The sequence below is a fragment of the Talpa europaea genome, assembly GCF_964194135.1.
Source record: "Talpa europaea genome assembly, chromosome: 10".
Taxonomy (NCBI): Eukaryota; Metazoa; Chordata; class Mammalia; order Eulipotyphla; family Talpidae; genus Talpa; species Talpa europaea.
The window spans coordinates 40,118,375-40,133,151 of record NC_140077.1 but is presented as its reverse complement, the minus strand read 5'-3'; the positions used below and the strand labels follow the sequence as shown (position 1 = coordinate 40,133,151).

General features: G+C 33.3%; 1 protein-coding gene across 2 annotated transcripts in view; it reads left to right on the top strand.

Moving 5' to 3' along the window:
* Positions 1–14,777, top strand: part of ADK (adenosine kinase) — a gene marked incomplete at both ends in the record, with an annotated part of 417,072 nt that overhangs the window by 341,815 nt on the left and 60,480 nt on the right. For both annotated transcript variants that reach the window (XM_084245203.1, XM_084245202.1), the window contains one exon: positions 6,460–6,574. In XM_084245203.1, coding sequence (XP_084101329.1) covers positions 6,460–6,574 — 115 coding nt within the window. The remainder of the gene's footprint in view (positions 1–6,459; positions 6,575–14,777) is intronic.

Here is a 14,777-nt window from a genome sequence, read left to right as displayed (position 1 = left end):
GTTTGTTAGACAAATAGTATGAAAGCATAGGTTTGAAATTGGGTATTTTTAAAGACTCAAAAAATAAAAATTCAAACAAGAATAAGTCACTTTTTCTTAACAGTTTGATGTCTATAGAAAGGTGTTGATGCTCTCAAGTCTAGTGTAACAAATGAGACAAAATCTGCATTTTATTCCTCCCAACTTTAATTTTGCCTCTAAATTTAGGGCATGAAAGGAGGGAAATGAAAAGGAAAGGAAGGTGAACATTTTTTTTCTTTCCTCTTCCCCTCATTTTCTATCATAAATCCCAATCACTTCCCAAAGCCACTGGATATTGCCACAAGTGATCTGTGTGCTAATAGTGATCTGTCTCCTAATGCCTTTAAAAATAACCAGTGTTTATTCATCAGGTAATGTGCTCACTGGCATTTTTATGATATTCTGATTAGCTTCTCTGCAAATTTTAGATAATCTTTCTTTTAAAAAAAATCTTTAATCTTTAAAATAAATTGGATAATTTTTAGTAAAAAGAAGAAGCTTAGGAGAGTACTGGAGAACGAGATTAAAAACTGGAGCTGGGCAGACCACAAAGCAAAAGGAGAGGCTGGAGATATATAGATATAGATATATAGATATATATACACACACACATACATATATACATACATACATACATACATACATATATACACATACGTGTGTGTGTGTGTGTGTGTGTATGTAATGGAAAATTGTATACTGCCTGATTTAAATGACAGACAGACCTGCTGAGAATTTAAAATGACAATTCTTGGGGCAAAAAGTTTCATGAGGCCTTTTATTATTCTGAAAATCAGTTCAGACTACACTGTGTATTTAAGTCTACCTTAAGTTGAGCTGAATTTTTAGAACCTAAATAAAAACCTGTGTTTTTAGAACCTAAATAAAAATAAGGGACTTGAAAATATGTAGCATTTTGAATGCTTTTGAAAGATATATCAAAATTTGATTTAAATTAAATAAAGAAAATATCCTCCCTCCCAAACCTAAAGGTGAATATTATTTGTACTTTCATTCACTGTGTAATATATTATAGTCTGTGCCAAATTATGACAGAATTCATACCTTCTCACCTGAATCATTTATTCAGTTTTAATCTAAGCAACAAATTTTAATTTTCTTATTTTTGAAATCTAATATAAAACTTTTCTGACCATAGAATAAGCAAGTCATCCTTGTTCTAACTTCCTCCATAACTCTTGTCACTACCCAGAGGATCCCAAACTTTTAGCTTTTCTCGACCACTGATGACTTTATCATCTCATATCTCTGAGAGAGGAAATTAAGTAATGGTGTTATACAGCACACCATTCTCTAGCCACGAGTGGCTGTTTTAATTAAAATTAAATAATTTTTTAAAGACTTATTTATTTATGCATACAAGAACTTGGGTGTAGGACACAGGTACAGGGGGTGAGAGAATTTACCAGAGACAGAGTAGGGAGCAGAACAGGCAGATCAACTGAAATACACTGCTGAGGGGAGCAGCGGGTGAGACAGGAGAGGTCTGCTGTCCCATATTTGGTTTAGTTTCCTGGCTGGGAATCAAACTCAGGCCACAACAATGGATGATAGCTTGATGGTGCTAAGACTTAACCCCTATGCCACCACGCATTCCTAAAATTAAATAAAATTTAATATCCATTTCCTCGGTCTCACTGGGTACATTTCAAATGTATATGGGCAGTGCAGGTATAGAATTTATATGTCATTATGGAAAGTTCCATTGATCAGCACTGATGGAAATGCATAGAGAGAGCATGCACAGAAAGTGTTGATTCACAAAAAATTCTCTAAGATTTTTCAAAAGTTCCTGTTTTCCTCACAAATATAGAGAATCCAATAAACAATCACCCAAGTTTCTGGAAATTAAAGGTTTTAGAAATGAGATACTAAGTCTGGTCCTGCTGGCTAGGAGGATACAATGCTGCTTAACTGGGCTACTGAGTTCCCATAGAGGACAGTTTTTAAAAGTTAGATTAAAGAAAAGAGATAAGATAGTCTTCTAATTTTCATTATCATTTATTCAGTCAATAAATATTTACTGAACACTAACTCTTTTTCTAAACTTTTGTTAGGCACTGAAGACAAGTTTCATTAAAAATGGTCAGAGAGCATACCATGAAAGTGAATGTGGGGTACATATCCCATTTTAGATAATAATTGTCAAAATGACTGTCCAAGGACATAAAACTTGAAAAATATGAATATCTAGCTATGAAAGAAAACAATCAGAGAAACAAATTTCAAACAGGAGTAAGAATATAAAGACCCCAAATAAGAAATAGCATAATGTACTAAGTTCAGTGCAGTAGCATGAACTTTCAGAGGGCCAATATGCTTGGAACCAAGTGAGGAAGCATATAGATAGTGACAGTATTATCAGCTTGTTAATAAATACGTGAAAAGGTATATTCTTTAATTAGAATACACTGCTAAATTTAAGGTGTATGATCACCAGTGACAATAAAAGCATACTTTCACATACATTAAATGATTCTCCACAGTGTATAAAATCTTTTCCAACACATCATTAATGTATTTAATATTCACACAAACGTCAGGGGTAGATAAGGCAAGTGTTGCCATATCAGTTCCGCAGATAAAATAGTCGCTTTGGCTTGTTCAAGTTCTCATTGCTTAGATATCTAAGTGACCTTGGAAAATGATGAAATTCAAAAATTGAAATTCACTATGATAAAACCAAAAAAAGAATATTTAAGAAAGAAATAAAAAATACAAGATCTGAACTGACTTGTGAATGTTGTAGAAAAATTATTAGGGTGAACACCCTATGGTTTTGTGGTAACAAAAAGTACATTGCCAGAGTTCATAGAAGCTGTATAATCTGTAGATAATAGGGAATAATTCCTAAGAGTATAATCCCTAGAGTCAGGTTTTGTGGCTGTTAATCTGGGCACTACTACCTACTATACTTATGAACTTAGAACTTAACCTCTATGACTCAATTTCTTCACCTATAAAGTGAAGATATAGTAATAGTACTTATTGCCGAGGGTAGTTTAAAATGTATTACATATTTTAGATCTATATACATGATTGTTAGTTTCTGCATCTATAAAATGGGGATTAAGTAATATTTCTACTGCCCAGATTTAATAAGCATCTTAGAGCTATAGATATAGCTCATAGCTAAATTGTATGGGCTTTGTTCTGCTTTTCTTCACCCTTTCCTTCTTTTTCATCCCTTATTTTATACCATAATTGAATTGGCAAAACTCTCAACACCCTTTCTAAAAGATTTTGATGTAACCCCAATATGTGGCACTTTTAAGGAACTTTAATATGATAGTCATTAGAGGAAAAATGTTCATTAAGTGCTTAGCACGTGCTAAGTATTACAAGCTCTTTCACTTTCCTTATTCACGTTCATCCTCACAATTGTTTTTAACTTTTTAATCTTTAAATAATTTTAAACTTAGAAAAATTGCAAAAGTAATACATAGAGTGCCCAGATATCCTTCACTCAACTTCCCTAAAGTTAACATCTATACAAGGTATAATAATCAAAGCCAGGAAATTAACACTGATACAATAGAAATAACTGAACTATAGACTTCATTCAGATTTCACCAGTTTTTTCTCTAATTTCCTTTTTCTGTTCTAGAATCTACAGCAAGGTCACACATTTATTTGTCATGTCTCCTTAAACTCTTCCTGTCTGTAACATTTTCTCTTTCCTTGTTGTTCAAGATCTTGATACTTTTGAAGGATACTTGTCATTCATTTTGTAGAATGTCCCTCAATTTGAGTTTGTCTGATATTTCCTCATAATTATGTTTGAAGTAATGCATTTTTAACAGAAATCCACATAAGTGATGTGTCCCCCATAGTACATCATTTCAGGGATGTACATGATATCCTTATGTCTTCTTAATGATGATGTTAACCTTTACCACTGGGTTGAGGTGGTGTCCATTTATCCTCTGTAAAATTACTGTTCTCCCATGGGAGTTAATAAATGTCTTGGGGTGACATTTTGGGATTCTGAAAACATACTATTTTAGCATCACTAAGTGTGATCATTGGGTTAAGATGATATGCAACAACTTTCTTCTTTGTAGCATTACTCTTTTTTATTTTTGTAATGAATAAGTATCATAGTAGGAAGTACTTTGTTGATTAGACAAATGTCCTGATTCTCTTCAAACTTTTGCCCACCGATTTTAGCATGCTTCATTCTAACATCTTTTAACATATTATTTAGTTTCTTTGTTTTATAGATACAAATATCAAATCTATATGGGTTATATTCTAAAGTCTCTTGTAATTTCATCATTCTGCCAAGATGTGTTAGCCTAAGTGTAATAGAGAAGACTTTACTAGGATAAAATTGTGGGAGAGTGATATACATTTGAGAAGACAAAATTGAGGTTTTAAGAAAAGTTTTCTATGGGTATCATTATTGCAGTAAAGGCTCCTCAAAGCATCATGAGAAATTTAGATGAGGTGTTCACTGACAGTGTCCCAGAGTGACAAAGGGATTTTGTATGAACTTAGCTATAGGTACAAATAAAATATACTTCAACCATCCTGCAGAGATAATGTTTTGTATTTGGAAAGTTTATTTCAGTCTTGAATGATCATTTTTGTTACTTAATGTGAGACATAAGATTTCCTTAATTAGGTTACCAAAACTCCCATAAAACAGTATCTTCCCAGAGGGTTGGCAGAAATCAACTGTGGATTCTCATTCTTTTCTGAAAATTTTTTTCTTTTTCTTTTTTTTCATTTTTGTGCAGAAGAACTGGGGTGTAGGCCAGAGGTGCGGGGTCAGGGGAGGTCAGTGAGGGAATTCGCCAGAGACAGAGTGGGGAGTGGAACAGGCGGATTTACTGAAATACACTGCTAAGGTGAGCAGTGGACCGACAGGAGAAGTCTGCTGTGCCATATGTGGGTTAGCTCTCTGGCAGGGGATCAAACTCAGACTGTACCAGTAGTAGTGCTGAGACTTAAGCTCCAGGCCACCAGGGAGCCCCAGGGATTCTTATACAACCTTGAAGAAAGGCCTCTGTTTAGAAAACATCCAGTACATGCATAAGATTCTATTCCCAAGATGATAGAGTGAATGTTTCTTGTATAAATATGAACTATACTCAATAATAAAGAAAAGTGCTACAATAGTAAAATATATTTGTAGCAAGGAGACTGGGAGGATATGTGTGAGTCATTTTCATTAAATGCATATATTAATTTGAAAGAATGAAGATATTGTTATAATATGGCAATTTTTGGACCTTTCAGCTGTTACTAGTCATTTCTAATGATTTCCCCTCCAAACTGGGAGTTTCTTTTCTCATCTTATCAAAATTCTGTTCTAAAATAAGCAACCAAAGCCAAATAGTTAGCATGTTTGAAAGGTCAGCAGCATTGTCCAACTACAAGTGACTATTCTTTTCAGAAGCTACAGTTCTCTGCAATCGTCATGTAGGTATAGAAGAAGCTTAGCTTTATATATCATCTAAAGTTATGAAGTGAACAAACAATTGTTATCGCTAACAATTGTTATAGCTTCAAAAATATAATCGCCTCTGTTGTTACTTGTATCCTAATTAACTTAGTTTACATTACTCAGATATATTTCCCCTCTGAAATGTTTCTTTTCCTATAATTTTTTGAAACTTTTCACAGTGATAGAATAAACTACTTAAAGTGCCCAAACCATTGACAGTTTTAGAGACTCATTCAATTTAGACATATATTTTTAAATTATCTAAAATTTAAGGATTACTCTAGAAATCCTACCTGTAACTCATGTGTTAGAGTCAAGTCAGAATATGATATAAAATGTCATGCCCTATTTAATTTGAAAAATAACACCATGGTTTTTAGAATTAATTTGTAATTTCTTAACTTTATCTTCTTTATAGGAAACATCTCTTTCATATCTTTGAAAACTTTGGTATTATATCAACTGTATTATTTGTAAAGTCAGTGTAATTATGTCTGATAAACCTCCAAAACAATTTTATTAATCCTCTTTTTACAAATCTCTCTTAAATTGGAAATTTGAAAGCTGTATATTATTAGAAATTGTTAATTTTTTTAATATTATAATTATGCAATTATGTTATTATCTTTCCAAGGTGCATACTAAAAAATTTACAGGTGATATTACATAGTACCTAGAAACTTACTTCTAAATAATATCTAAAGTCAGTAGGTGAGAGGGTAAGAGTGCAGATGAACTAAGATTTATAATAAATTTAAATTGTTATAATTTGATGGCAGGTTCCTTGGAGATTATTGGACTAGTCTGTTTCCTTTTGTATGTGGCAAAAAATTTTTTTAATAATTCTTAATAGATTTTTCCAGTCTGTCTTATTTTGATCCTGAGAATCTAAATCCTTAATCTACTAATAAAATTTTGCTTTATTGTACCAGTTACGAAAATTTTTCTCTCCTCTCTTTTAATAGGCTAAAGACATTAAAGAGATAGCCAAAAAGACGCAAGCTATTCCAAAGGTGAACTCAAAGAGGCAGCGAATTGTGATTTTCACCCAAGGGAAAGATGATACTATAATGGCTACAGGTACTGTGCAAACATTGTGGGAAACTCAGTATTATAGACATTAATCATTTGTAACAAAATTTCTATATTTTTCTATTATAAATTCTTTAAAACAATGTACCTATTTCTCTTTCATTCCTTTTTAACCAGCTTCATACATCTTGCCTGTCTTCTAGCCCATGCCCAGCTTCCACCTCTGGCAACCTTTTTTGTATCTATGACTTAAGTTTGTTTTGTTTTCTTTTTTAAAGATTCCTGGTATAGATGAGGTCATATAGTATTTATCTGTCTCTAGCATACTTAATTTAGCAGAAAGCCCTCAAGATCCATACTTTTTTGCAAATGACAGGATTGCTTTTATTATTATGACTAATAATAGAAGAGTGTGTGTGTGTGTGTGTGTGTGTGTGTGTGTGTGTGTGTGTGTTCATCCCATATTTTCTTTATCCACTCACTAATTGACTGACACTTGGGTTATTTTCATGTCCTGGCTATGGTAAATAATGCTACAATGAACATGGGAATATATATATTTTTCAAGTTAGTGTTTTCCTTTACTTCAGATAAACACCCTGAATTGAGAGTATTAGATCATATGGTGGCTCTGTTTTTAATTTGAGGAACCTCCATAATTTTTCCATGGAGGCTGCACCAATGTACATTCCCACCAGCAGAATCCAAAGGTTTCCTTTTCTTCACAACTTCACCAACACTTGTTATTCTTGTGTAGCCATTCTAACAGGTGTGAGATTATATCTCATTGTGGTTTTGACTTGGATTTACCTAATGATTACTTAAGTTGGGTACTTTTTCATGTACCCATTAGCCATTTGTATGTCTTCTTTAGAAAAATGTTTATTCATATTCTATGGCCATTTTTAAATTATATTTTGTTTCTTGCTGTTGGGCTATATGATTTCTTTATATTTTTTAATATTTATCCCTTATTGGATACATAATTTGCAAATACTTTCTCCCATTGCATCTGCTGTCCATATTTCCCCACATCGTTTATCAAAGAATCAGTCTTTACTCCTTGTATATTTTTGTGTTCTTTGTTGTAAATTAACTGACCGTATAAGTTTGGGTTTTTTTCTAGTTATTCTGTTCCATTGAGCTATGAGTCTGTTTTTATGTCAGTGACATACTGTTTGGTTATGTAATTTAAAATCAGGAAGTGTGATGCTTTTAGCCTTGTTCTTCTTTCTCAGGATAACTTTGGCTACTCAGGCTCTTTTGAGATTTCTTACAAATTTTGGAATGTTCATTACTTTTCTATGAAAATGTGCATATTATGTTTTTTTTTATTTTAGTAAACATATCTCCCTTCTATCTCAGGAGAAACGGTTTTATTCTCAAAAAAATAATTTTTTGAAAGTGAATTGAGTAAAATCACTCTGATGTAGTTTATAATTTCTTTGATATTTTGGAGATCATGTCAGTCTAGAAATGTCTTTTCTGAAAAAAGAAAGATACAAATAACTGCTGTAATATGATAAATTTATTTAATTATGAACAAATAAAATACAGAAATAGGTATTTATTGGTATTAAATATCAAGAAAAAAATCTTCTTTTTTATTCAACTATCTCTTTTATGGGACTCAAATATAGAATAGAAATTTCATCTACTAAACAAATATTTCCTTGATTAAAATGATTAATCCGTTGCTATCTGCTATTATAGTCAAAATACATACCTTTAATGCTATCTGAAGTATTAAGATTAAAACCATCCAATTAATTAATAGATATTATAAATAGTAGCAATTATTATCTTTGTGTTTATTTAGTACTCTCCCGAACACTGAAATTTAAGATGTGAACTTTAAAAATCTAATTGAGAAATAAAAGTAATAAATCTCAAAATGTGAATGCAAAGAAGTATAATTACACATCATAATTATTAGCATAGACTATAATTGGTTGTAACAAGATTCAGAGATAGTTTGTAGTTTTCCTAAGATGTATTAGTGTCCTTGCTAATAAGTCAGTGTTCTAGGAAGGATTTTTTAAATCTAGGGCAATCCAGTCAAAGATCATGTGAGCTAAGGGTACCAAATAATATCCAGTTTTTTATTGTTGTGGCAGAAAAAGCCATGTTGTTAATTTGCACAGAGAAAAGAAACATATGTCATGAAAAGTTATCCCTTAATTGCTAATGACTATCTGAGTTTCTGTCTTTCTATATTATGTGACTTGTTCCTGTCTTAGCAATGAGCACTGTTTGGAAAAGTGAGAAATATACAGCTTTGGTATCTTATAAGAACTGAAATGCCGCCTCCAGATTCATAAAATCCTGCTTGGCTGCTCTTTATGGAGACATTTGTTTTAAGATTTTATACATTCCACAGAAAGACAGAGATAGATTAATAGATAGATAGATAGATAGATAGATAGATAGATAGATAGATAGATAGATAGATAGATAGATAGACAGACAGGCATCTTCCCCCAAATTGAAACCTTTAAAATTAGCTTCCCCATTCTGTAACTGAATTTTCTTGTCAAGTCATTTTGTTCTTTATTAAAATCTATTAAACCATTCTTAGGAATGCTTACCAGGAGGAATTTATTTGAGGAAAGGCAGTGGCTAATCTTTACTTTTCCCACTATATGAAAATGAACTTAAATTAGAGGATGTACTATATCTGCAATGCATGATAAATACAAGATGGATAGAGAATCTGTTCAGTGGTGTCAGCTACAAAAGCAAACATGATAAATGTTAATGCAGTTTTGAGCCCTGGGATAAGCTATTCAGTGCACAAGCATAGCTGAATCTCTTTGCTATGTTGTTATTCATGGCAGCCAAATAAATGTCAATAATAAAAGAGAATTAAAGATTTTCATTTCCCAGAGGCAATCCTCTAATACGGCTTGATCTTTCATTTCATTTGTAATTCGTTCTCATGTCAGGATGCAATCATTCGCCAGGCACTGGGTGTCATGTTAAGTCATTTAATAATGATTAAGAACATAAAAATGCTTGGCCTGTGGGGCAATTCACAGAAGAGATGCCAATTTGTTATTGTTTTCCCTCCTTTCCTCTTGAATATGGATCAGTTTTTTCCCACCTCCTAGCATTAATATACTAATGGAAGATGGGAAGGGAAAATGTCCCTGCATATAACATAAGTGGCATTCCAGAATGGTACAAGGCAGTGCTAACACACTTATTAAAACACTAATTAGGAATCATTGTTCCTGAACCTCACACTGTAAGGCACTTTTAAATGATTGCTGCTAAGTTTGTAGCATTTAGCAATAATGTAACAAAATCAGCTGCTTTGGATTTTAATTCTAGAGATCTTTCTCCTTTGGCTATATTTATAAACTCCTTTCACTTATAAGTATAATTTTTTTGATTTCTCTTTTGAAAGTTGTCTGTGAATCTGTAGTCTTTTCTATTTTTCCTGGTTTTTTTGGTCACCTGTATTTCAGATTGGATATCCATCCTCTGTATCAGCTCATCCAGAGGTTTTGTCACATATCAATCATTATTTCATTGCTTGCAGGCTAAATGAATTCTGAGCTTTTTTTGGGGGGGTGAGGTGGGAGGTTGCACTGGGAAGTAATAAGAATAACAGGCTGGAATGAGGGCAGAAAAGATGATTCTGTCCATTTTGATCCTTTTAATAAATGTTGAATCGAACCTATTAGGTAGCATGGGAGTCAAATCAAGGGAATTCATTTCTGTCTATAAATATGAGAAAAACTAAGAGTGAAGATTTGTATTATCTGCTAGGTAGCAACTATGAGGTCTTCATGTGAGCATGCCACTGAGGGACCCCCAAATAGCATCCTCTAAAATGAGGTCATTTCACCCATCACATAAAGACAAAGGAATAATACTCTTGGTGTGATAGATTTTTAATTGAATAGTGTACATAAAGAGAAGAAAGTTCCTAATAAGAATTTCCCAATTAAACACCCCAAATTACCTATCCCCTCCTGAGTAAATGCCCAGCCAAATAGGATTCAGACACACAGGGTTAGCCCAAAGCAGGGCCATGGAGGCATGGAAGCTTGCAAGTTTAAGGCGCTTTCTGGAGGTGAACCATAGGAAGGGGCTTCTGAGTAGGTCCCAGAAAGCTGGAACAGAAGGAGATACAACATCAAGAGAATGACTGCTGTTGTCAGCACCCCCCACTTCTCACCCCCGTGTCTATATCAAGTCTCTACTTGTCTCTTCTCCTCGTGTCTCCTTCCAAGTCTCCTTCCTAGCAATACCTGCAACTTGAGCTGTCTGAACAAGAGCTCTCTCCAGAGCCCACCTGCCTTCTGCGTTATATAGCTTTACCTGGCCACTCAGCTACACACCTCGTTCCCAGCAGCACTCTAGGACCTGTAGTCCACGGAGACTGCATCTAAGTGGGGTTGGAGAAAATGGCACCTCCCTTCAACAGAGATGTATCTGTAACATTCATATATTAAAATTCTATCATATTAAGGATTGTAATGAAAAACAAATATCATATAAATACATGCTTACATATGTGTGTATATGTATGTCTTATAGAAACTTTAAATTTCTTCGTATTCTATACTAACTATAGCTCTAAAAATTGGGAAAAGCTATAGGACTTTTGTTCCAAATTGAAAATAATACATTTTACACAGTGGCTTTTCTTAAACAATGAAAGAAGAATAAATTGTAGACTTTTTAATTCTGAATACTTAAAAGAATTCTTTCTGGATTGTTTGAATTGTAATTTTGCCCAAAGAGAGAAAATAGATTAGGTCATAGTTTTTCAACTGTAAGACTGGTGCTTTCATTTCAGAATCACTTAGTAGGCTTTTTAGTAAATATAACCTTGCCTTCATGGAAACACTATCCCCTCATTTGATACATCACTGTGAGGAGTGTTAAAATATACATCCTCGAGAAGATGAATGAGAAAGAGGGTGGTGGGGTCTGGAGGAAGGGTAGAGTTGTGTATTTGTTGAAACAGCTCCCTTAGGTGATAAAGCAATGCTGTCTATTCTCCAGCTTTCACTTTGAGAACCACTGGATTTGGTGATTTGAAATTGTTGGTTCAAGTTCTGAGGTCCCATAGGATGATGAAAACAGAACGTTTTAGCAGCTGCTCATCTAGTATTTCAGTAAATATGTCCTTGGTAAATGCTTCTCTTTTTCAGTTAATCAAAAATTATCAAAGACCCATCTACTCTTACAAACAATCTGCATATTATTTTAAATAGTCTCCAGCCTTTGAGGAGCTTATAATGTAAAATAGTCACATCATAGTACCTTTTGTAAGTTCTTTAGAAGTAAATGGGGTTTTTGAAGTTACTTGTCTTCAAATTCCTGAGCCCTTAAAGAATCTTGTCACCTCACTTTTTTAGTTAAGTTTTCATGTTCTTTGAAAACACTCAATGCTCTCCATTCTCTATAAGAAAAGGTCATTGTGATTTGCAATTCTGGTAGGCATAAAGCACAGAAAGTGTAGAATGGAAAAAGTAAAACAATCTCAGCAGCTGGAAGAATAATGTCAGCACATCATCACACTCCTACTGCTACAAAATATTATAAATCATTTTGAAAATGTTATCTCTCTGACAGCCAAACCAATTTTAAATGATGATCTTGTTGGCATAGGTTGGTGGTGTTGTGGATAAAACAAATTAAGTAATACTGTTTCAGAATGTCTGAATATGGCACTCAGAAAATAATGTAACCAAATGAGATTTTAAATGAAATCTATTTCTTAACTAGGAATATAAACAGCTAAATTATTGGTTCATGTTCCAGTTTTAGATTTTTGTAACCACAAAATACAAAGTCTTTTAATTAGCCAAGTGGTCAGATATAATTTAGAAAAATGTAAATGGAACTGTCACTTTTCTTACAAAGTAAATTATTTGAAGCATGGTTTAGTATGGTTTGGTGATCTCAGGCCTGTCAAAACTGAGACTCCTTTTAACTACTATCTTTCTACCAAACAATATCCTACTAAAAAGCAACATGGAAAGCAGCCTACACTAGACATATGTAAACCTTATTACAGCATTTATTTCTGGAAGGGCTTCTAAGTCAGATTTATTACATATAGTAGATATAAATTACATATAGTAGAATTCACATATATTTTACTAAATTAAATACAACCACCACTATCAAAATATAGAACATCTCATATAGCTTTTTTTGAATATAGTATATATGCAAAAATTGGTACAGCTTTTCAAAAAATTAAGTCAAGACACCTGTAACACTTCCTCCATATTAAGAAATAGAACTTCTAGCACTAAAGAAGGCTCTGTTTATACTCCTTTCCTAATCATTTCCCTTCTTACCAAAAGTAACTTTTATTTGAGCCTCTTTTATTGCCAGTTTATCTTGTTGCTTCTTGAAATAGAATCACCGAGCACATAGACTTTTTATCTGTCCCCATCCTTTTTTTGAGCCCTTTTTGACAATATATGATGCCCTAGGCTCTCATATTTTCCCTGGTAATTCCAAGGCTGGAATCTGGTTGTCTTCAAGTAACGTTGGTTCCTTTTATTGACAAATGGTATTTAGAAACCTAGATCGGGGTACTATGTATGCCCATTGATACTTGAGTATCATTGCTTGTAGGCCCTCTAAGCAAATATGTTGATAAATATTTGTACATATGATAACTCAAGCATCCGTACCCATCTATATTTATTTCTATATCTGTTTATTTAAATTCTATGAGTCCAAAGTGATACCCTTGATTCCAGTTCAACAACACAGAATTCATTGTAGCCTTCACTCATTCCTTATAATTTCTTCCTCTGACATTGAAAGTTCTGGCTCTCATTATCTAAAATGTACTTGGTAAAGTACAGCATTTATTTGTAGTTCTTTTTGTCAAAACAAAACAGGATAAACCTAGAGTCAGGGGTGACACAGTTGGTGGTTCCTCAGCTGTGCACTAAGAATGCCATAATATCCCCAAAACCGAACACACCATGAGGATCAATAAAAATAGTGTTTATTTACACCCGGAGTAAGAATGGCAGATCTGAGAGACAGAATTTATAGATTTGCACATGGCTTGATGCCAGCACTTTTGCCCCAAATAGCATTCATTGATCACAGGCTAAGGTCTACACTGAAGGCACACACAGGAAGCTGGCAGCTTCTCCAAACACACCCTTCCTCACCAGTGGCTTAATTATCAAATCCCCCAGCAGCTTATCTGCAAAAATTTCCCACTCTGTTTCCTTTTCCCATCAGCCCCTAATTGGGGTGGAGTCTGGAAAACTCCACCTTCTACCATCAAGTTGGCTATGAGCACCACCTACTGACTCAGAGGTTGCTCTTCACCGTTCCTCTTACAAAGAAACTGTTATCCAAAGTAATTTAGTTTTGTTCTTTTCATTCCATCCACTTAAGTATGGTTACATTATTCATTTGTAATACAGTTAGTTTAATTTATTAGAGTTTCCATTATGTTTTGGTTTCTTTTGATATCTGGGTTGGTTTTGTTTGTTTGTTTTCTACTATGTAAAATTCACTCTATGCTGTAATGTTCTGTGTGTTTTAACAAATGCGTAGATGTGTAACCACTCCCATAGATATGACACAGAAGAGTTGCATTTAGTTTTCCAAATGGTCATATCATACCAATTTGTACTCTCACTAAAAGCATATAGAATGGCTCTAATTGTTTCCATCTTTGCCAGCATTTGTTATTATTCATCTTTTTATTTTATTCTTTCTGATTTGTGTGTACTAATATTATCTCACTGTGGTTGTAATTGTAATTTTCCTGTTGAAATGAAGTGGAACACATTTTCATGTACTTGCTGGCATTTGGATATCTTATTTGTGAAGTTCATATTGACATATATTGCCCATATAAGGTAGGTATATAAATTAATCACCATGTTGATTTATAATTCTTTTAGCAGTCTGCTTATAGGTCTTTTATGATAGAAACATATTGCAAATATCCTCTACTGTATAGTTTGCCATTTTATTCTTCATTTGTAAATTTTGGTAACTAAAGGTTCTTAATTTTAATATATTTTCCCATTATGGGTGGTGCTTTTTGTGTCCTTTTAAAGAAAATCTTTGCATATTCCAAACCTCATGAAAATATTTTCCTGGTTTTTTTTCCCCTGTAACTTTTATTCTTTCATTCTTTTCATCCAGATCCACAAACCATCTAGAATTAGAATTATTTTTATATATGATGTGGGGTAGAGGATATCACTCATTTCTTTTACACATATGAATAACTAGGTGA